At 40.7% G+C, this 24,199-nt stretch overlaps 1 protein-coding gene across 1 annotated transcript in view; it reads right to left on the bottom strand.

The window, feature by feature from the left end:
• The window catches only part of cntn4 (contactin 4), a 170,912-nt gene that overhangs the window by 15,932 nt on the left and 130,781 nt on the right, over nt 1-24,199 (bottom strand). Inside the window, exons 12-13 of the mRNA XM_072382884.1 lie at nt 13,098-13,225; nt 884-1,059 (exon numbers count right to left, since the gene is read on the bottom strand). Coding sequence (XP_072238985.1) covers nt 884-1,059; nt 13,098-13,225 — 304 coding nt within the window. The remainder of the gene's footprint in view (nt 1-883; nt 1,060-13,097; nt 13,226-24,199) is intronic.

Here is a 24,199-nt window from a genome sequence, read left to right as displayed (position 1 = left end):
ATGTAGACATTTTTTAATCCAGATTAAAAACATTTCATTTATCTAGACTGTTGCTTGTTTTATTCATTTCAATTATTTTCTTTCTTTCTCTTTATATTCTTTTACATATTTTTAATGCTTTTTCCACTCCCCGCTGCAATGCTTTTATTTTGTGTGAAGCACTTTGAATAGTTTTGTGCATGAAATGTGCTACAAATAAATTAGACTTTGACTTTTGACTTCTTCACACACTGCTTCTGCATTTTTCTTTATTTTTCTTCGATATAAAGTGACACAGTGTAACATTTTATGTGTGGTTGTCCATCTGAGGTTGTATTTATCTGGTTTCAGGACCTGGTTAAGATCAGATTTATTTTTCATGTCTTGATACGTAGAGGCTTAGAACTGATTGAGGGTGTACTTTCTTTTTCACATGACTGCATTTAAAGAGCACAGGAAATTTACCATGTGTGTGTGCGTTAAAAAACTAAATGGTCATACTGTCTGGGAATTGTTGAGACACTCACAGGTGGAGCAAGAGCTCACCTAACACGGTTATTATCATCGCTGCCTCTGGTGAGAGTGGGGTCAGTAGTTTCTTCCATTTGACCTGTTTGCTGGGTTGAGTTTTCATGTCAAAGTCCTTGGAGTATATCTCCAGTTCAACTGCCCAGTCAACTAGTGAGGATATTTTAGATAGTTTTCACATTCTAGTCCTTTTCCACTTTACCAGTAAACACCACTTTCATTGGTTTCAGCAGGTTACTTAGATTCTAAACAATGAAAACATTTAAATGTCTGAACTGTCTGCTCAGCTCGCACATCAGGTTAGACTGTTTAAAAATCAGAGGTCTGACAGTCTTGCAGGATGTCAGAAACCATGAAAGATGGATTATGGACTTACACCCCCGACTTTTTCAAAGAATCCTCCATGGCTCCCGAAGTGGATGAGCTGCTCGTTGAAGAACCAGGTGAACTTGAGCTCCAGGGATGGGTCGTGGCTCACTTGACAGGGCAGGACCACGCTTTCCCCAACGGTGACGTCCATCGTGGCGGGCGGGGTGGTGATGACGGTCGGCTCTGAAACACACATTCACACTCAGTTGCTCGGTCTGATCAAACGCACCGCTCTGCTCCTCTTCTCCGGGCATCAGAATTCAGTGCAGCGAATGGCTTTGCAAAAAGCCAAGCCCTTCCATCATCCTTATGGATATGTCAGACTCAGTTAATAGAAGGATATGCGGGACAGAGCACACAGCAAACTGGGGCGCACGGCTACAATAACTGGAATTAGTTTCAGCCTGAGCCCGTCTCTGTGGGGACTCTGAGACGTGCCTCTCCTAAATCTGAGGAGCCTCCATGTGTCACTGTCAGCTCAGCCATCAGCCTGGAACTCCCCTCCAATAGGCCTGAGATTCCCACAGCACACTGCCAGGAAAACAGTAAACAGCAATTCTCCCAGTCATCACCACTCTCTTTTCAAGCCTGCAGTGTATTACAGTGGCATCACATGGGAATAAGGCGAGCGTCCCTTATCTACACTTGTGTGTGAGCAGTGGAGGAGAGTGGAGCTGGAAGAACACGAGAGAGTCGGGATGAGAGGGCGAGGCTTTGTTCTCAGAGTGGCAAAACACCTGTCTCCCTCTTGGGGGTGCTGTGATTACTTGGTTGAAATTGCCACTCTGAGCACTCAGACTAAATTAAGCATGGCGAATGATCCCTGGACAGGCATAGATTCATGTAGAAAGTGCCGGCAGTGCAGTCTTCATCCAGAGTGAATTCAATACCTTAATTCCATTGACTTCCTCCCTCACACATACCACCACCAAACTGATGTGATTCTTTTAGCTGTTTGCTGTTTTTAAGCCAGAATGCTATCAGCTGGGAGGTTTTGTTGTTTACACAATGTCAGTGTATCTGAGAGGCTCGGTCTTCTATTGCTGCAGCTAAACGGCGAACGATTGTGGTGCAGCAGAAGCGGCGTCACAGCACACAAGAGGTGTCTGGTTGGCTCTGCCTGTGAATGCAGGCCACACCTCATAGAACGAGAAGGAAAACAGAAAACCTAAAAAAAAGGGTTACAAATATCCTTGAATAATGGATTGAGCTTTTTTTTCTGACACAGTTACCTTAAACTGTCACAAACCAACTCTTCACTCTGTGCTACACGGAGACGTACTATAAACACATATTTCTTTCTTTGTTCGCCCTGACGGACTGGTGTATTTTCTGCTTCTTGCCTTGAACCTCTGTCCTTGTGGTGTGTGCTGTCTGGTCTTTCGCTGCCTTCAGGGATTCACTCTGACAATGATGGTGAGAATATGCTCCCTTATTACCCTCCTCTGTCATCATTTATAACAGATTATATGGACAATCAAGGTTGGTTACACAACTACACGCTGGACTCTTGAGCATAATTTGATTGATTTAAATCTCGAACGGTGCCTTGTTACCTGCTGTCACTGTAAATGAGAGGATGGCAGCCTACTTATTAAGCGGGGTCAGTACGAGACAAGACAGAAGAGTGTGTTCATGCACTCAGACAGACTGAATGAACCTTAGGAGGGTCAAACGCATGTTGTAGTGTATCAAGTGATCTTAAAATGCAGAAAACTACAACTGGTTTCTGCATAACTGCCAGTTGTTAAATGACAGAGCACCAGCTCCACAGCGAGAAATCCAAAATGAACGACCTTTGCTACAACACATGTGGGACACTTTCGCTGTTCCCATCCTCAGGCCTGTGAGAATTTAAAAATATCCATTGCCATAATTTCTTCCATCTAATCAATAACAGAAATGAGAGTAAATGTCAACCTTTAAAAGTGTGTCAGAAAGCACAGAAGTTATTGAGCTGGTTCTTAAAAATATCAACTCCAACTCCACTGACTTTCATGCAGAACTGTTTTCACATTTTACAGATATCGACTGGTCTCCTTCACGACTCGACACACAAACCATTCGGAACCTGATTAAACCTGCTCAAGGTGTAATTTCTCCACTCAGAACTGAGGGTTCAGCATGTTAATTAACACATACCTACTGCTTGTCACTGAGCGAGACGGTAGCATTCACCACTGATTACTTCTGAACTTGGGTACTTCAGCTTTCCTGACTAAAAGGGATCAACTGTCAGTAAAAAAAAACTGAATAATGAGCTTTAACACTGAGAAAATCTCTTGAAAATAGAAAGCTGTTACTGATTGGCAGCATTTGCTTCACTCTTGCTGCAGATATGTCTCAACTTCTCAAGCTTTCATTGGAATATAAACAGTAAAAATGCAATTAACAGTTTAGGCTGTACTCCACCTTTCACCCTATGCCATCTGGACCTATATGCAGCATATCAACATTTTCAGCCCCTCTCACATCTTCTGTGAGGTTGTTCCAGCAGGTGAAAACTAAAAGCAGCCACACCAAGTGAAGAGCTGGAGGATGTCAGTGTCTTTCCAGCCTCAGAAACTGCTAGCCTTTCAGAGAAGTGCTGTGCTGCGAAACAGTGTACTGTGTTATAAAGTAATAAAGTCATTTTAAATTCAATATGAAATAAACCATAAAAAAAGATTTCTAAATTAATGCAGCACAAGCTCTCGCATTGGTCTTAGTCAGCACTGTGCAACAGATGTTGTATTAATTGTAGTTGATTAATTGTAAGCTTAATCAAACCAGACAGTATTTGAAAAAAAAGGTGGTCTAACCTATTATAAAAGTGTCCATTAGTCTGTGTTGCTCAGAAAAAGAAAAGGCCTAATTCTAGTGCTTTTCAAGTGACAAAAAGCTGTTTTTGTAATACTCTGTGTGAGCCTTGAAACTAAAATTTGAGTGAAAGTTCACCCCCAGATTTCTTTCCTCTAGGATTGGATTCAGTCTGTGTGTATTAGATTTGAACCAATAGTTGATACTTCTGTGACATTCAGTTAAACAGCAAATCGAGAAGCCCAAAGACACTCATAATATGTGGACCTGGCAACGCATGAGCCCAGAGCCGACTTGTGTGTGTCGCAAGATGCTGTCAAAATCTCCAGCTGGATGAAACAGCGTGATCGACACAATGTAACTATTCCACATAGCTTAAGTCAACTGGTGTTTACCCCCAATGTGACCTTATTTGTGCTGAGCTGATCACACAATGCAGTTTAGCTGGGATAGTGAGGTCTTAATCAGGTATCTATGAATGTTGCTGTGCATGTAAACACGGTGGATTTCCTCAGGAAGCACACTGTTAGAATACCCGAGCGGCCATGGAGGCAATAAAGAATTCCAAGATTGATGATTATTTTTCTCACCAATAATTTCCACACACCAACACCTACATCAAACAGACATTTATTCATATACCTTCTGGCCCAGATAATGAGCTGGACTATACTATTTAACCCGGGTAAAGTCAGAGACACACACATACCTATATCTATAGCAATATTTACACAACTCATCACCAGAAAATATATATAATCTTAACAACCATCAACACGCCCACAGAAAACCTAATAAACACACACATATATTTTACACCAGTTAAATACATATTTACACACCATGAAACTCCCCTCTACCTATTTTCCACTTGTCCTACTCCCTCCCGGATCTAATAAGGTGCCCCTGGAGAATTCTTTTTCCCGAACACCTCAAGAGAGAGGACGACAAGCAGAGGTAAGTTTATGCTAATTCACAATCAGTACAACTAATACGCGTTGCTTTAGTCTTTATTCCCTTCTACTGCTATCGGTTTATCAATCCACGCTGTCTCATTCACAGGTGAACTACGAGGTCACACACACATATCGCTTCTCTGAGGCCAGCTCAGTCATCTGGTCTTTGAGTTCTTTGGGTTCAGGGTTACAGGTACTGGCACCTGAAGCTCTAAAGATTTTCCACTAACTACGGTAACTTTTCCACTGATTTGAATTAAATAAACTTGCTGCTCATTATGATGAGAAGAGAGACAGCGTTCGATCCATACACTTCAAAATAATTCATTCTAATATAAGAATCATTACTTGTTTAGAGAACACTGCTGGGTTTCTTTAATTAAAGTGCCCAGAAATTATATTTGGTTGTGAATTGGAATCTGAATTAAACTTGAAAGATTTTTACCTAGAGCAAGGAGTGCAAGTTAAACTGGTAAAAGCCTTAAAATATACAAAAACAAGATTCAGCAGGATAGATATAAAACAATAATTGTTGTATAAGCACTTGGGGGTTACACAGACCTATTTTCACTGTAACCTGTGCAGACTTACTTAATCATTAAAGCCAACTGGGAAATCCCTCAGAAAACAGTCCAACAATTTCCATCCACACCCTGCTCTCTGGATACTTTAAAAAGCCATGTCTGCTTAGAGATAAAAGATATCCTCGTCAGTTCAAGGGGGTTTCTCGATACAATGCTCCGTAGCATCCTAAGTCGAAGGAACTGGGGGAAGTGTAGCCCCAAGACACCTGATGTAGTCAAACAAATGACTTACCAACACTGGCTCGCAGTGGGAACGCTCACAGAAGCAGCGTAACAATAAATTATGATTGAGCGGCAAACAGTGCCAGCTGATAGTTACCAAATGACTCCCGGCTTCTCCCTGAGATGTACTGACATGCCTCATGTGGCCAGTTTCACTAGTCTTCCCACAAACGTTATGAAAAATCCCCTCCTGCTTTAACGGTCTACAGCTGTAATGCACAAGTGTGCATAAGTGTTTCTTTGATATGTCGTCTGATTTCCACAGGGAGATGTCATGTGAGGTGGTATAATGCAGAGAGAGGGGCCATGGAAGGACCGGGTGGCCACACCCATTCCGAAATCCCGCCATTCCGACATCCCGCTATTCCGACATCCCACCATTCCGACATCCCACCATTCCGACATGCAAACGTCCCACCATTCCGACAAGGCTTTCCGTATAAGGAAATGTGCGTTACTCAACAGGTGAGTCCCTTCTTTCTGTTCATGCAATTTATATGTTTAACACGTGTTTACAGATAAGCGTTATTAAAGACACAAAGTCTCGGCAACTGGAGGAGGAGAAGCAGTCACGCCACTTGTTTCGGCCCTGGCAAATATGGGCCGAAACGGCTCCATAACACGCACAAGAATCCAAAAGAAACGAAAGTTAACTAAAAGAAAGCAAATAAACATGAAGTGGTCAAAATTGGTTTTACGCATGCCTATGTGCGTCTGGCACATGCGTCTTCGGGCTCTCCCACGTTGGTTTGTGGATGAAAGCTTTATGTTCAGCTGTAATGTCACGTAAAAACAATCTCTACATGACATCTACTCCCAGGTGTGACCAGTTAGGTCCTTAAGATATCAACAGGCTGTATAAAGCCTTGCGCAACGGCTGTGTGTTTGTGCCAAATGCTCAAAGCCCATCCGCGCTTCCCAAAATTGGAGCGAGTACTCATAAATCACGTGAATAACATGAATAAACGTTTTTACTGCATTTTGTTGTGTTTTATACGTTCCATGCTGTCATTTCTCTCTTCTCCTATTGGCAAGGCAAGGCAGAGTGCTCGCAACTGTGTCCTGTGCAGTAGCCGTGATATCTGTAATTGCAATTATTACTTTTGCATATGATGACAGCGTGCAAAAGACGCATGGGCTCTGTGGAGAGCTCCGCTCCAGCTGGCTGCTGTGACAGCTCACTGACACTGTATTTCTGCTTAATCAGTTTCAGTCTCGCCAGAGTTACATTAATATCTGTATTTTTATATTTGACATTTCAGGGGATTTTGATAATAGATTATTAAAGTTTGTTTGCGAGGCTGTGGCCTCTGTTTGTGCGCCAAACTTTAGGGCGTATTTGCGCCGGCATATCATTAGTGCAAAATGTTTTGAGTAAAACATAGGCTATTAAAAGGAACTGTCGGAATGGCGGTATGTTAGAAAAAAAAAAACATACCGCCATTCCGACCATAGGAGGAAAAAAGTGTCGGAATGGCGGGACGTTTGATAAAATATTAAGTGTCGCCATTCCGACAATTGGAGACCCATGTCGGAATGGCGAGATGTCGGAATGGCAGCATGTAACCGGAAGGACCACAGGGCACATGATGAGGGGGCAGTTATCACGGTACAGTGTAGATCTAAAACTGACGCTGATGCTTTCAGCTTCAGGACAAACAACAACTTGTGAGTGAAAACCTCTTTCCCTGGCAGGTTAGAAGCTTTTTCTTAAAAGGATCAACAAACTCTGACAGCGCACAATGGGTAAGGTTTACACTGTGTTTTTCAAGGTAAACAGCAGTGATGTTTGACATTACCTTGTTATCACCTCTGTGCGAATATCTTCCCACATCTGATTGTACTTCTGGTTCTTCTCTAATCAATAAATCATTCAGAATGTTTTTCATGAGCCTACCAGCTATTTTTTTTTTTTCAAGAGGTTTCTCAAGGCCATCTTTGAGCAGTGAGGAAAAACTTTGTACTTCATACCTCAACAGATACGAGATCCTCTCAGTACTGTATTCATAAGCTGTGCAGCGGCACATCTGTAGCAACCTGCTGGTGATTACTGACAGATGGCTGCTCATTATTTTTCTATGTGGCTGTCAGGAATCACATGTCGCATTAATTTCAGATCGCTGCCGCCATTCAACATGGATGACAGAGCTCACTTGGAAAGCGGCGGCTGGAATTCAGTATTGAACGGTTTGACATTAAGGTCCATTTCTCCTCTGTGAAAAAGAGCCGTGTGTAAACTAATCTAATGATCTTCTGTCCTACAACTCCAAAAGCCAAAATGGAGCAAACAGCAATGAGCGCTGCCTTTTCTCTGACAAAGTTTAGTGACCCTTAAAAATCTTTCATGTGAAACAAAGAGTCCTGAGCCTCGCTGGCGGCTTTGTGAGGCTGCACTGGGCTAAATCCTAACGGTTGCATGCTAACATGCTCAAAGCAGAGACAGTGGCTCACACTGTCAATGTTAACATGATTATAGATTTCATGACATGGCCAGAGGAGTGCTACTCATGTATATCCTGTTAAAAACAGAAGCCAGATATCATGTCTGCGCCTTTGGTAAATCTCTTCTGATTGGTCACCTTCACAAACATGATCCCTTGCTTCCATTCGGTATTCTGTCTGGAATTCCATCTGAAATATGGAAAATTCCTCCGTAGTGTTCAACTTAAGTGCATGCATTTCTTTTCAGGAGGATGAAACCATCACGACAGCAACGGAAAAGTCTAATGTTAGCACTTACCCCGAATTACGGCGAAGAACGACACTAATAATGAAAATGGGAGAATCAAGTTAAAAGAAGTTGCATCGGCCTGGTAGTCGCTTTGGTGAAAGTTGTTATTAAAAGACATATGAGCCGCTATGCAAGCTTTCCATATGTCGCACAACTTCCTACTGTTTCAATAACTGTTGGCTGTACATGACTGAGAAGTTTTCACTTCAATGAGTTTGACACAAGCTAGTTTTTCGGTTATCCAGCTTCCTGGCCCATGGTGCGAACCCTCTTCAAAAGTTGAAATCATTTTATGTACTTTAGGCAAATTCTGGAGATGAAAAGATACAGAAGGCAGAGTTGGGTACCCGAATGGACTTTGTGTTGAAACACATGTAGGTGGAAACATGGCATCAGCAGGCATCGAATTCTAGGTCTGTGGGTGTTTTTGCTTCAATTTCTAGCTGGGTGATTATTGGCTGTTTCTGGTACTTTATATTTGACTTTTATTTCTGCTGAAGAAGCTTTTAGGCAGGTTTTTATCGTCTGGGTTGTAAACAGTTAAATAAGTTTAACTGAGCATGACTCCAAGCTATATAAGATTGTAAAATCTCTGAATATGAGATGTGTGCAGTGAAAACTATGGTGAATCCAAGCACAACCTGGCTAAAGAGTTTAGTGCAGTCTGAATTTGATTCACACAGCCCCTGAGCCACTGATACGGTTGACAGTGTAAACTAGAACCGTTGTTTTTATCTTGTTGTTCTTATGACTGTCAACTTTTATCTCAGGTTGTTCAAAGTCAACCAGTGTAGAGCGGGACCTTTGAAGCACGCTGTGAAAGGCCAGTGAGTCCAGTCCTGGAGCACTCATGCAGCGCGCTCTCAAGCTCACCCCACATGACAGGCACACAGAGGGGGCCGGTAAACACACGCACAAGGCCGGTAGAAACTTAATGGATTTTTTTCTTGACAGTCCAGTGACCCACAGTCTGCAGCCCACAGGATTTTTTCAAGTATGCCTGATGGCGAGTACTGCTCTGTTTGAAGGTAATTGGTCTTGTATTAAAATTGTAACCTGATTGTGGCCCTGAATGAAAAGTCAAGGATCACCAAAGTGATTACAATTCATCCTGAGGGGAGCATAAATGTCTACACATAATTTCTTTGCAATCCATACGAAAAGACACATGTGAACCTTGTGGTGGTGCTAAAGGAAAAGTCAGAGAATGACTGGGGGCCTTGTGGTTGTAGAGCAGTGGTTATAATGTGTCAAATGCCTTAAATGGAGTAAAAACACGTTGAAGAAGATATATGATATACTACACTGACTAAATATTCTTGTGTTTTCCAAACATCTCCAATGTAAACGGTTGAGGCGATGTGTCACGGTGCTGGAAAAATGAAGTGCCTCCCGGGTTCAGAGAAGCAAACGGAAGTGAATGCTGTACAGTCTGACAACTTTTGAGTTCACTGACCATCTGTGATGATCGGCAGCATCCCTAATTGCCACAGCTCCTCTCCAGTGTAATCAAAATTCAGGGAGCACATCTATAATCAGGTGCAATTAATCCGCTAATATCCCCCCCAGTGTTGGAATAATGGGGACATTAACAGGGCTCATCTGCTGTGACTGCTCCTCCGTTGTTTGCTAGGTGGCTTTTATTCGCAACAGGAGATGCCGAATGCTATTTGACAGGTATTTCTGAACATTCATATCCCCAAAGTCAATTTGAATAAACTACTGTCATCTCCCATAAGGGCTGATCCTGCAACACAAATTCCTCCTCGCTAAAAGGGTCTGCAATCCTCAATGAAGTGATGCATATAAATGACCCTCTACCATTTTGCAAACAATATTGATTGTGACAGAATGGCAAGAGATCATATACAAAAACATTTGTACATGAGCAGCAGAGAGCTGCTTTAACATATGATGACAGAGAGGCAGTGAGTAAGAATGAAACCCATATTTCACCTGAATAATAAGTGCTGCATAGCTATGTTGAGAGGATATATATGGATGTGTTTCCTCACAGCTTGATTACAAAATCACATATAGGCCATCAACGTGTACCTGCAGCGAGAGCGTCAGATTCCACCCATCCTCCCTCATTTCAAACTGATTGACTGGGCAGGGTTCCGCCACGTTATTCATTTCCCAGTGTGTGATAAATGGAAAAGATGGGAGCGCGTCGTGTAACCGGCAGAGTGCCCTACATCAAGCCTCAAAAATTTAGCTGAAATTTTTGCAGCAATTAAGAAATTTAAGTAAGAAAATACAAATACATACCACACTGTCAACTTCACTTCATTTAGGTAAAAGTGGTTGGTAATTTTTGAAAGAGGGAGTTGTCCTCAGTGGGAGGCAGAGTCAGGCATCAGCATAAATCAGCTGTGAGGTGCTCTGAGCTCTCCTTCCATCCCAGACTGCTGCTGACTTTCAAGCATCCATAATGAATGAAATCTGTCTTTTATAATTCAACAGAAAAAGGAAACATGCCTTGATAGTGATTTACAGAAGAAAGAGCAGGCTAAGACTTAGTTCTGATTCCATTATGTGATGTGTTCTCTGTTAAAAAGAGAATTAATGTAGAGAAACAAAACAGAATATTCATATAGCTGTTATTTACACGGACATAAATCAATGTTTTTTAAAGTATTCAGTCAAATGCTTGCTTGTAGACATAATAAATAAAGTCAATTAATTCAGTTTCCATAGCATCTACTTGGATAATTGCGGAAAAAAATAATATTTTAGCAGACTCTTGTGGTATTGACACTGTGTCTCAAAGGATTTTATAGACTGCAGATGAAAGACAATTAAATGCACTGAACCTTGGAGCAAAAATCGTAAGCCACACAAGAAGACAGCTTTGACTTTAAAAAAAATCTGTTTCTTCAGAGTGTGACAGAAACATACACCGTTTCTAACCTCATAGTTTGAGCTACTGGAAGGATTTTGGTAGCATTTTAATAGATTCCCCAACAGGTGAAAGGTTTCATACCTGCATGTGAAAACAGTCAGTGTGAGCTGCATGTTAACATGTAAAAAGCCCTGCAAAAAAAAATGTAGGACCACTACTGCAAGAAATAAACCATCTTTTTCTCAAATCAAGTAGAGTTAAAAAAAAATGGAATTGCTTTGTTATTTGCATTTATAAAACAAATAATTTTACAAAGCTGAAAACACAAATGTGTCTGCAGTTAAAAGAGAATCCTCTCAGAGCCGAACGGGAGAACTGTCATTGGAAACAGTGAAAAGGATTTTAAAAAATGCTTCAAAGTAAAAATGAGTGTGGCAAAAGACACTGGTTGTTCCCTGTCAGCTGTGTGAAAATTTGGAGCAAGTACAAACAAAATGGGAAAGTTGAAAAATAGAGACATATAGGTTGATGTCAAAGTGTCAGGACAGAAAGCTCAAAGCAATTAGCCTGAAAATAGAAACTACACGAGAAAAGAAATGAAAAACAAATGGGCAGAAACAGGAGTCTCATTCCATCAAAAGGAGGTTTGGTGACACTGAGGTCATCTTTCAGGATGATAATGCATCTTCCCACAGAGCAAATAGTGTTAAGACATTTTTTGTTCAGAAAAGTCTCAATGACATGGCCAGAAAATGGATCTCAATCCAAAGAAAATGACATGATTCCATCCCGCAAAGCAGAGCTCTCAACTGCTGCACAAAAAAGTTGGAACCTGACTGTGGAAGAATATTGTTTTTCACTTGTGAAGTCCACGCTGTCATAAAAGCCAGCGGTGAAGCAACATAGCAGCCTACCATTTGTCAGAATATGGATTTTTGATTTGGTTATATTTTTTTGCTTTTACTTGATTTAAAAAAAAAAATCCAAAAAACTAGTTTGCCATTAACTTCAACAATTTTGTCTGTTTATTGAGTCACGGTTTATGAAGCTAGAATGTTCCACTGTTACTTTGTGTCATATGTATGAATTTTTCTTCTACAAAATAAACAGCTGAATGAACGTCCCCGGGACTGGTGATTCCATTATTTTTGCCAGAGGTTGTAGTTACACTGAGCTGTATTCTCTCCTCTGTGAATTTGCAGAGAGATCTTTAAGGGTTTACCTTAAAATCTCAAATGTGCCACTTGAAGTAAAAGTTAAGAAATACGAAGTAATTGGGAGTAAAATAAATTCCAATATGGAACACGTAAATCTATACAAAACCATCTGAAACGTGAGGGATGGAAAACCAAAATAATGAAGATCAATAATTCTTTAAGTCTATACCTGCCAGCTAACATGGAAGGTCAGTGGAGAACAAATAACAATAACAGAAGTGAACCGTGCAACCTCTGCAAAAAGAGGGTCACAGTGGGGGTGCAGTTCACTGAACATGTCAGCAAATCCCCCGGGAACCTGAGGAGGAGAGAACACTATCCCCCGTGGAAATAGGACAGAAAAACAGCAGTGTGCACAGCACTTTATACCCAGCTCACATTCATTTTTAATGAAGTATAATAAGTCATAGCACCAGAGCAGAAATGCAATCCGCAGCCCAGATGATCTAACAACACAAGGACTTCTTCACACTGCATATCCTCTGACAGTACTGGAGGCGCTGAGGCAGAGAGCTGAATGTTTTCAACATCTCTGCAAACAGAAAACAGCAGCCTATGTGTCTCTGTCTCTCTAGTAACGACAAGATAAAGAAAAAGCCCTGCTCCTTTTGTCTTATCAGAGGGCAGCGAGAGCCAGAAGGCTGGATGCATGGGTGTCCTTCGTCTCTGTCATTTTCTATTTAAGATTTCAGACACTTCAGATTAGGTCTTTGAAGATTAGAATGAAACATCATGCAAGTCCGCTTGCTGCTTGAGTAGAGAAACATGCATTTGAGACAGATGTCTTATGCTTTACTGGCCAGGATCCCTGCTGAATGAGCTGCAAAAGAGACAATGATCAAATGTAAAAGTGGGGACAGGAAATACCTTTAACTGTGATGCTTCCTGTGCTGCTGGCCACTCCAAACTGGTTTCTTGCCACACAGGTGTAGAGGCCCGCATCTGATTTGGTTGCATTCCATATCCGAAGGTTGCCATTATCCAGGATGGAAATCCTGTGGTTAAAAAAAAAATATATATATATATATATATATATATATATATGCATATATACATATCACTGCCATAGCACAAGGTTGTACTATTATTCACAAATTCTGCTATGCATATAAAGTTAGAAAATGTAACTATGTGGCGTGAGGCTGATGTTGCAAAAATATAATAAAGAGCAAAGAACATTTCTCAGTGTCTCTAATTAAGTTTTGCTTCCTTTAAGATGACAAAGATGAAAAACAGGATCGTATTTTCAGGGCTGATTAATTCAGCAGATAGCTTCGAGATATTTGGGACAAAAGTGGCTTTCTGCCCTTTATGCAGCAGCCACAAGTGCTTCAAAAAAGGTCGAAAGGCCTCAACAAAAGTTGACATTTTCTAAATAACATGCAAAAATGGAAATCATGTCCTTGAAAGCAAGGTACTGTGGGAAATCAAGGGTGGACTAACTCATCAAAGCACCCTGAATTTTAATTATCTGAAATGCTCTGCTGATTCTGCAAGCTGTAAATATAAAACGGCGTCAGCCTGCTTGTGGGGAGGGAAAATGATGTGTGGCTGGTAAATTGCTTTGTTCACTTATGAACACAATGGAGGGAGTCAAATTGTACAGTCATCTGCTGTTAGCTGCCAGCAATGGTTTTAGAGATCCAAGGCACTTGAGCCTTATTCCACAGAAACGCTGGAAGCTGCAGCGATCAATTATTGTACAAGAGTAGCCCATGGTTGCACACTGCAGAGCTGAGGGATGATTTGCAAGTGATCCCATGTAGCTTCAACCAGCTATGTGAATTTACTCTATTCATGAAAATATTGATTTTACCTCATTTCAGGTCTACCTGAAAGTTGTATTATGTTTTCATAACAATTTAAACCCATTCAACTCACTTGATGTTGGCCATTCACAGCACTGTGAAGCACCAATTAGAATTATTTGTCATGACAGTAGTGAAAAACTGCTTTAACAAAAAAAACAATTGAAAAATGTCCAAATCTTCCAAAACCACAGAGGACACCTCTAAAGAAAGTACTTGATGAAATTCTACAGTTGTAATTACTATGACAAAGAACAATGATGTTGAATTATAAACTTAGGTGCAAGAGCATGACTACACCTCAACTACTCTTGTAACAAGTTTACAAAACTTGCCTGGTTCTCTTATTCACCCACCTTTCCATCATCCATTCACCCATCCATCATCTGCCTCCCTCATCCATTTATCTATCTGTCCTCCATTTTCCTAATTTATTTATCCTCCCTTTTTCCGGCCCTCCTCACTCCCTATGAGCCCTACCTTCCTGATCCCTCATCAAACTCATTCATCATCATTTCCTTCTTTCTACACCCCTCTTTTTTAGGCTCATCTGGGGGCTCCGGTCAATGTCCTCCCAAGATGGAAGTCGGCCTTGGACTTTGAGTTACCTCCTTCACTAATCACAAGCCACCAGGCACAAGATGTCCCAGACAAACCTAACAGAGGAGGCTCAAATTCATCCACATTCTCAGTTCTAATTCACACTTGTACGTAATACTTTGACTCCTCATTAAAACCAGTGATCTTACACCGCTGCGGCGTGGTCCTTGCTAGTGAAACAGTCTATCAACTTTAACTGCTGCTATTTAAGAGAGTGTTCTCTTTCAGTAAGTCTGGTCACTGGGAATACCAGGAAAATTCCCAAAGGATATTACCTCTGTGGGTCATTTATAACAACTCCAATATATGTTTTTTATGTATTACCTATTATGCATAAACAAAAATGGGAATGATTATGCACCAGTCCAAAGACTACCTGTCCAGCTTTATCCTCTAAGGGTTATGGGTAAAGTATGGCACAGTAAAATGGACAAAATCAAGAGTAGTGAAAGGCCTGAGGAGGCTGTATCCTTGGTGAAGCCAGAAACGGATTTGACCAATGATAAACTGCTGCTGGTGTAAATGAGAGAGCAGCTACTCATGTCTCTACCACAGCAACCCACTGCAACAGCTACTGTCTCAGCTGAGCATTAGGATGTCTTGGCTGAATGTTAGCTTGTTGAGACTCACAACTATTACAGTGTCAAGTCTGCCCATGTTTACCCAGAACAGTATAAGTAGACATGTAGAGTTACAGGTATTCATTCTGTCATTCTGGTGTAATAGTTTATATTACACCATATAACAATAGTTTTTTATATCATAGCACTAGGCAATGGTAAATGTTTATTGTACAAATTTTAACATTATTTACAGTGTATTTAAAAAAAAAACATATAGCTTTTTGTTTAAGTATAAATGTGAAGCGTCAGAATGCGATGTTTGTAATTATTTCAATAGACCTACAAAACCCATAATATTCTTCAAGGTTAGGTTATGGTTTCAACATTAAAAAGCAGTGGCGATTATACAGAGTGTCCCAATGAAGACATTCATTATCAAACACTAACTTTACAATTGTAACCATTTGTTCTCATTTCCAACTCATAACATTTTGACACTTGGTGAAGATAGCGGATTTGAATGCACAGGGTACCCCCTCGGGCATTGCTTTTGGATGTATAGGGTATCCTCAGCTGGTAACATAACAATCGTGGGACAAAGTGCCATCACATCGTGAGAAATTTTGCAAAGCTTATATTTTATTGTGAATTTTATTGCCAAATTATGTTTTTCTAACCTTATTCATGTACATTTAATACCAAACAAAGTAGGACAGTATTAGAAGAAGTAAAGTGCAGGAAGTAAAACTACAGACCAAAAAAAGTAAAAGAAAAACAAAGGTGTTGATGACATATGTTTCCAATTTGTTGAAAAGCATAGAATGAGGCTTTCCTGTTTCCGTTTTGGCACAGCCAGTGCATCACCTGCTGCCAATAAAGGATAATTGGCAACGTGCACTATTTGCTCAGTTTGAAAAGTGACTGGAAATCCATCTATACAGGGTGGTTTACAGGTGGAGGTAGGAGGTGCTGGTGTGAGTATGTGCATGGGTGGGGTGAAAAAGATGGAATATCTGCAGATGAATGAGGACAGTGTGGGCAAAAAAGTCCTGAGCCAAGTTTTAGTCCCAATCTGACCCTGACTGGATGTACTTGAGAAACGCGGCTGATACATTGTGACACGGTGGTATATTTTCCTCTGGCTTTACCGGGTTCTTTTTCAAGTGCTAGATGTGATAAGAAAGTGCAGAGACAGTTATTGTAAGTGAATCTACTTCTAAAACCACATGGTGCTGCAGAGTGGGGGCTTCTTGGTTTATATCTGGCTGAGAGAAAAGTGCTGAATGCAGAGCAGTCTACAATGACCATCAGTTACATGCGGGAGTATTGCAGTGTGGGATGCTGCACAGTTAATGACATCAAACCTGCAGGCTGATAAATTTGAAGCACATGGTCGATCAAATAGCATCACGGTAATATAACTGACCATGATTCTGAGCATAATTAGTTTGTTAACTAAAACAACTGATTTACATTTATTACATTTCTGTGTATATAACATAGTTAAACTGATGACTAGGCTTTATTTTCTAAGGTAACAGAACAACCGAGGGGTTAGGGTAGGTTAATTCACTACATAAGCACGAAGTACAGGGGTGAGTAACACCTTTCAAACAAGTGGAAATGCGAGTAAACAAATGGAAAAACAGGAATTTAAAAATGACAAGCAATTCAAGGCGCTAAATTCCTGCATCTGTGCAATATACTCTCACAATCCCCTTATCCTCAGGGACAGTATAGCTATCATGTGACTTGTGCATCTTGTAAGAGGAGGTTTCTCAGACAGAGAACAAGTGGTGCCGCATACAGACACAAAGACTTAAATCCTCTGCAGCCCTCCAGCGGAGCCAAGGTTGTCCTTGGCTATTTACTATTGTTGTGTACCTTTTCTGTGGCTTTATGTGAAGGTACGCATGGAGCTTTTGTTTCACTGACATTCAAGAAAAAAGCAGCAGACTTGCTGTCTGCATAAGCGTTCATGATTTCACTGGGTGAGCAGAGGAGGTCAAGCAATGTAGACGTCAACTGAGGCACAGCACTGCTAAATAAGAAATGGAAGATTACTATTAACACATTTAGTTTTTTTTCCTTTGCTCCTGCCTTCCTTCTTCTCTGCCACGGCCCCAGCAACATGTCTGCACAATGTGGCCATTATGTGAAGAGACGTTGCCACCCCAAGCCCCAAGTGAAGCCAGCGGAGGGGCAGGTATCAATAATTCACAGGTGAGATGAACACAAGTGCCGCTCCTTTCATCCCTGCCTCACACGGCTTTAATGGACACGGCGATAATTCGACTAAAAGAGGCGATTATTTTGAACACTGCAAGACGTCCAAATGCATGCAAACCTAAAACACACAGGTGTGTATTTTGGGTGAGATCAAGCCTCAGAGGACAGAGGATGCGCAGTGATGATCCTCCCTGCTCTGCGACAAGATGAAAGAGACAAATAACATCAGTCACAGAGCAGCTATCATGAGTCACTGTGAAGTGCAAATGGCAGGAAAGAGTCGGGTCCAAAGGAAGGGCCTGTTTTTGTTATTTCCTTACATTCTCTTTGAGATGCTGTTAACAAATGCAGAAGCTGCCTTTTTGTAAGCTTCCACGCAATCAAAAAGGCACTTGAAAGCCTTGTTTTGATGTTTTGACGTATTTTGTCTTTGATCTGTTTGATGAATTCTACATTGTGAGAGGAAACTGCCACAATCCAAATAATGAATCACAAAAAAAGCAAGAGAATTGCTCACGGAGTGTAGCTGCGTGAGCCTGGATTGTTTCTACCAAAGCCTCAAGTAGAGAAATCATATTAGCTTTCTCTCTACATAAACACACTAATTTGCTAATGCTGTCCAAGAAGAGACGTGCTCTCATCAAAATTCAACATGCAAATGGTATGAATAATCACAGATCAGATTCTGATTTCAGGGCTCAAAACGGGACCATTTTTGAATACTTAGTGATTCTGAAATGTCAAGCTTTACTGGTAGCATGACTGGAGGATGGAAGCCTGTATGTTTCTCCACTTAATTAACAGGGTAAATAAAACTGGCTTGTCAAAATAGGTGTTAAGATTCTATCAGTGAAATTACTCAGCCATGAGACCACAGGATGAGAGATTATTGCCAGCTACGGTGATTTTGCCAAATAATTAGTCTGAGCTAAAGCCTTTTGTACACAAAGATTATTGCCTAAGTGCAAACATGGTTTGCTCGGCTCACCATTTCAGTAGTCACTCGTTTCCAAATACCGGTAAACTAAAGGAAAACAGTGAGTGTGAGAACAGTACTGCTGGGAATGTGTCTGATATTGTGTTTTAACGCCACGGTAAGCTCACAGATGAGGTGAAGTGTGTCTGTGTTGCTATTCCCAACCCACACTAGCCGTCGCCGACCTACCTGCAGGTGATGTTTCTAATCATAATTGTATTAAAACGCCAGTGTTGGTAACAGTGCCGGAGGTGAGAGGCTTTAATGCGGCGAGTGAGCGGAGAAAAGAGGCGAGGTCACCATATCCTCTGAGCTGGGACAAGGGGTGGCACCTGACTTCAGGTGTTGATCTACGCTCTTGACTGCTATAAAAACCCTGACATGTACAGGAGGGGGGCTATATGAGATAAATTGAAAGGCTGTTCTTCTTAGGTTCCCCACACTGTGCTGTGCAGAGGGAGAAACAACCTTGTCAGCTGCATAAATCATGCCCAGCTGAGCAGCATTGAGCCTGAGCATTGGACACCAAAACCTGCAGAGTGCGATGCGACTGCAGAGCAACTTCTCAGATGTCTGCTTAATGCAACATGACGACTAAACGAATGCACCCTCTGTTCTAGTAAAGCTGTCTCTATTAACGAAAATGGTGAATTAGAGATTGCAAATGTCCCCTTTTTGTTTACTACTTCGGTAATCAAAGCTAGTGGCTGACACAGGAAACACAGAGAATAACTCTTCGTTTACTTTGACAGTTATCTAATATGCTATAGTTGATATTGTCTCAGTCAGACCTGTACCAAAGGCTTTCAATATACAGAAACAAGTGGCTCATTAAGGAAACCAATGATCGTTATAAAGAGAGCACTACCACAGGACAGGATATGATTAACTTTGCAGTGATTTGAAATGCAAAGCTGTGCCCAAATTAAATGTATGCTGTGCAAGAGTCAATATAATCAAATCGCTTGGCAACAAACAAAACATGCCCCTTTTTAACCAAATCAGTTCTAGAGATGGTTCAGGGCTAGTGCTAGAACAAGTTCTAAGTTCTAAAAGCTTAGAGACAGCCACTAAAGAGCCACAACCATTATGTCACTTTAAACGTTTGTTCGAAAAATGTCTGAACTTCCTGTGGTGTATTCTGAATTCAAGTTACACAGTAAAGATCAGTATTTGTCTCATTTACCATGCAAACAGTGTGTTAAGGTCAACAGTCTGATTTATAAATGCTGCTTTTAACAACATTCGTGTTTGTGAGCACTGTTTGCAATGCTGACTTGCATTTTGAAATGCAACCGGTATTTAGTGCATGAACTGCACTGCAAACAGAACTAATAGACGCCGTTTTGAGGGATAACTATAAAAGCCAGCTATCGATATTAGCACACCCACAAATGCATAGAAGTTGCAAATGTGGTTTACAGATCCAGTTCAAAATGGTGATTGTGAATGCAGCTACTATATATGTGGCACATTGGGCAGAATTCACAAATTGAATTGTCAGTATTAAAAATATTAAACAGCAGGAAAATTACGAGATAAACGCTGAACTCATTGTCCTTCACTGTCGCTTCTACTTCATATTTAGGTTTCATTGTTCCTACTTGGATTAAGTGGACTAAAAGCTGCACCATCTCTGGATTTCTAATTATTTTGAAATAGTTTTCCCTCATTAGTTTGTCTGGTCTCAATCATTGCTGCAACTGGAACTGCTGTAGCAAATATTTTTGAGGCTGGAGACAGTGCTTTGGTGGTTGAAACAGAAAGAACTGGTTCTAAGTTCTGGCTCTGAACAAGCTCCATCTGCCTGGCACCTCTTTGGTGGAGAAACACTTTGCACATTATCACCAGGATACACTATATTTTGTATCTTAAATAAACTAAAATTGAAAGGGCTCTTTCTTTGCCCACTTTCCAGGTTTCATTAAATTTGTTATGGTTAGTGTCTGCATTTTATTGTTAAGCAACAGACGATAAACCATTAATAAGGAATGACCAATTTTCACATAAAAGCAAATGCTTGAATGAAAAATGTTCTGTCCATACTAAACTTTATTTTTCTTTTTATTTCTACTCTTATGGCTCACTTGTGACAAGCCTTTTACTTGGGGAACCAGAACCACTAGCATGTTTGGCAGGATTTACACCAATGCAATGCGGTAACACTCAGCCGTGGGCAGGCCTGACATTTGGAATTGTAGCCACAATTAATCATGAGAGCAGACATGCAGTCAGTCGGGCGATTTGTTTTGATTCTGCTGTAAAAGTTGAGCTATTCTCAACTTTGAGAATTCACTTCGGAAACGCTAGCTATAACTATTAAAAGAGAATGTGAAGCTATGCAACTGAACTGTTGAATGAATACCAGTGAAATGCTGATTAACTATAAATGTTCTCCACTGAACGAATGAAACATAACTTTGGCAGTGTCTTCACTTTGTATTTAGCATAGTCCTAAAATGTTAATGACATTCCGAATGACATTAGTTTAAGAAGTGATTAGTGTCACTGAGAAAATGTTAGCATGTCAACACGCTAAACTAAAATTATCATTATCATCAACAATTTATTGTGATTGCGCTCAGAATGTTAGCATTTGTTAGCAATTAATTTAAACATTTTAAACTATTTAAACAAGGTTGCTAGCATATCTATAGATGTTTTTCAACAGGCTAACATCAGATGAACCATGTTATACATTTAGGCTACATAACTGTAAACCTGCCTTCTGTGTCAGTGTAGCCAAATTTTTGCAGTGGATGTCAAATGTTAAAACGTCTTCAAAATGTCACGAGATTACACAAATTAGCCTATTTATGACATCATATTGCATTTGCATTCTGCTTTGTGTCAGCATTTTACATAGGTTTGCTTCCTTTCTGTGCTCACATATACTGTCTATCAACACAGCCAAAGTCCCAATAAAACTGCTTTCATTCACATACTTTCCTGCCTCTGTTGTCTGAAATTGTGACTGAAATGTGGCCCTTTAAGTCAACATTTTCAGCCGTGGTTTCTTTCAAACCACAGAGAGGCTTCTGCTCTGCTCCTGATGTTTTAAGCGTAGCATCGCCTGACAAAACCACCACATACTCAAGGTAAAGATAACAGGTTGTATCGTGGAGCTGGAGGAAAGCTTAGCCACGGATGCTATTAGCATAGTTCCAACATGAAATAAAGTTGTGAGGCAGGAGACGAAGTAGAGGGATTTCCACATGGTACGTTTTATTCACAGATACGGACCACACAAGCCAGGTATCACGGCATAAACTATAAATCTCAACAAAATAATAAGCGAAGGACAGAAAAACGCTCGTGGCCTGCAGCCTTCATCTGCGTCCACATTACTGAAGTCAAGGAAGTCGACTAGGGGAGAAGCAAGGGTGATACCAAGTGACAAAACAAAGGGAGGCGCCACGTGCGGCGTCATCTGGCAATGCTCTGTTATACTCTGGCTGTTACAAAGTGTGCTGTGATTTTAGTTATATTTACATGTATGACGGTCACTCGAGAGAGGAAGTTTAAAGCAACAGAATTTCTTTGCTGCTCCATTCCCTTGTCTCTGTATTGATGGTGGCACTGCGAGCCTGCCTGACACTTCTCTTTCACTTGACCACAAGATGCACACACACCAGATGGCTGGAGCCTGCCCTTGCGGGGTAATATTGGAAAGCGTCTTCTATGAGGCAGTTAAAGTTTGAAAAAAAAAAATAGTCGTTAAATTTAATTTGTCGTTAAAAGTTCCTGAGGAGGGTCTGAAAACCAACTACCAAACGAAATCTAATGAAAAATCCTCCAAGCTGGCAAAACTGTTCATTGTTGCTGTATTATCTCTTTTACCTGTATTATCCTCTCTGTAGATAAGCAGGAAAGAGCCACTGATGATTATTTAAGTATATTATTGAAGGCAGCATGGCTCTTTAGGTTTGCATTAACTAAATCACACAACTCGTAAACAAGACACTAAGCACAGAGGACGAAATAATTGACTTGAGTATCATTAAAATGTTTGATACTCAAGAAAACGGCATTTTTCGACTGCCTACGACAGAGCCCGGAACTAATAAAAACAAAGTAGGTTTAAGGCTGATGCCAAAAAACAAAAAAGGAGCACTGTGTCTGAAGCTCAGTTTCAGTTTTCCCTTTCAGTATTTAAACTGTGAGAAAGTGCTGTACCTTACAAACAATTATCATCAATCCAGTAGAAAATGCCTGCCTGACAGGCATCTTTAGGAAGTGTCAGTCAAAAACAAAATAAAAGCAAAAAACCCACAAATGCTTTTGTGACCACTGTTGCACAGAGTTCTAGCTTTTAAAGCAGAGCAAATGATTAAGAATGATTGACAGAAAGTAAGCACTTATTCTCCAAATCTCAATATAGCCTCTGCAGCTGGAAGCGAGGTTATGTGCCGTTTCTTTTCGTTAACAGAGGGCTGAGTTCCCGGGAGTGCTGCAGATGACTTTGCTTATGGTTTATTGCGTGTGGACACTTGTCTCCAGGGCATGAGGTAGCACTGAAGCCTCTTTGGATATATTGTTGCTGTTGTTTAGAAGAAAACATGGCTAGAGGACAGGGCTGGGACACAAGTATCAATCTTTCACTCTGCCAGCTTCACACTAATGCCGAGTGAATTATCATAATGTAAGCAGAGAAATGATAAGCTCTGCCCCAAAGACTCAGCTGCTAAATCCTGATTTTTTTCTTTTATTTTACTTTTTGATAGATACAGGAGGAAGTTGCCTCTTGTGTACACCATTATAAATTGCAGTATAATCCATTACACCATAACAGAATTAGATGCTTTATCCCACTAAATGTTCAAAAGATTTATTATTTTAACAAGAAAAAGGAAAAGTGACAAGAAAAGCAAAGTGTTCAGAATGATGAGATAACTGGTTTCACTGCAACGATAAAAGGAGAAAGCACAGAGAATCACATGCTCTCTTAAATGCATATATAATATATGTATGACATGCTGTCTAAAAGTGAGCATTTTTCATGAGAAGGTGTTTTGATGAGGCAAGCTGATTGAGACAATCTTAATTCGCGCCTGTGGAACACGATGTGACTGGGCTGGTAATTGCATTGCGAGGGGTGGGAATTTATCGGCCAAGGGTGGAGGGGGAGGGGGTTGGTGTATACACTTCCAGGAGCATCCTTTAATCACAAATTGCCCTCTTGGTTTCTTCTCCTTCCCAAGATATTCATCTCTACTCGTGTGCGGAGGTCTCCCTTCAGGAATAAAGAGCACACACATGTTTCACAGGATATTGTCAGAGGAACTAAGATGGATTACTCGTGCTGCGCCGGCGGATTCTCACTTTGAAAAATGATATCAACCACAGTCTCCCAGATAAAAATAATCCCGGCGAGCTGTACATGGGATGCGCACGGGTAAAGAGGGTTCTGACCTAATCTCGGCAAACATCTCAGAATTCACTTTATTGCTGGTTGGAGATTTATTTGGGTTTGGTCAAAATTCAGCTCCACGTTCTTTTTTAAAACAGGTTTTGCCGTCTCTTCCCCTCTTGCTCCACAAAGGGAGAAAATACAAAAAAGAGCCAACAGTTCAGTCAGTTTGACAAAATGTAAGGCTCGACATGATCTGACGTCTTAACGGCTTGGAGGATACATTCTGCCTGTGAACGATGCAGTGGAATGTGGATTGTACAGCAATAATAGCTGGACAGTATATTGATCTACACATGATTTTGATGGTCTCTAAATACAACAGCAACATCACTTGATAAATGCAGAAAAAAGACTGATAAATTCACTATGCCTTGCAGCTT

This window comes from Leuresthes tenuis, unplaced genomic scaffold (genome assembly GCF_036924035.1).
Source record: "Leuresthes tenuis unplaced genomic scaffold, fLeuTen1.0.hap1 SCAF_3, whole genome shotgun sequence".
Taxonomy (NCBI): Eukaryota; Metazoa; Chordata; class Actinopteri; order Atheriniformes; family Atherinopsidae; genus Leuresthes; species Leuresthes tenuis.
Note: the sequence above shows the minus strand (reverse complement) of the source record. Positions and strands in the feature narration are given on the sequence as shown.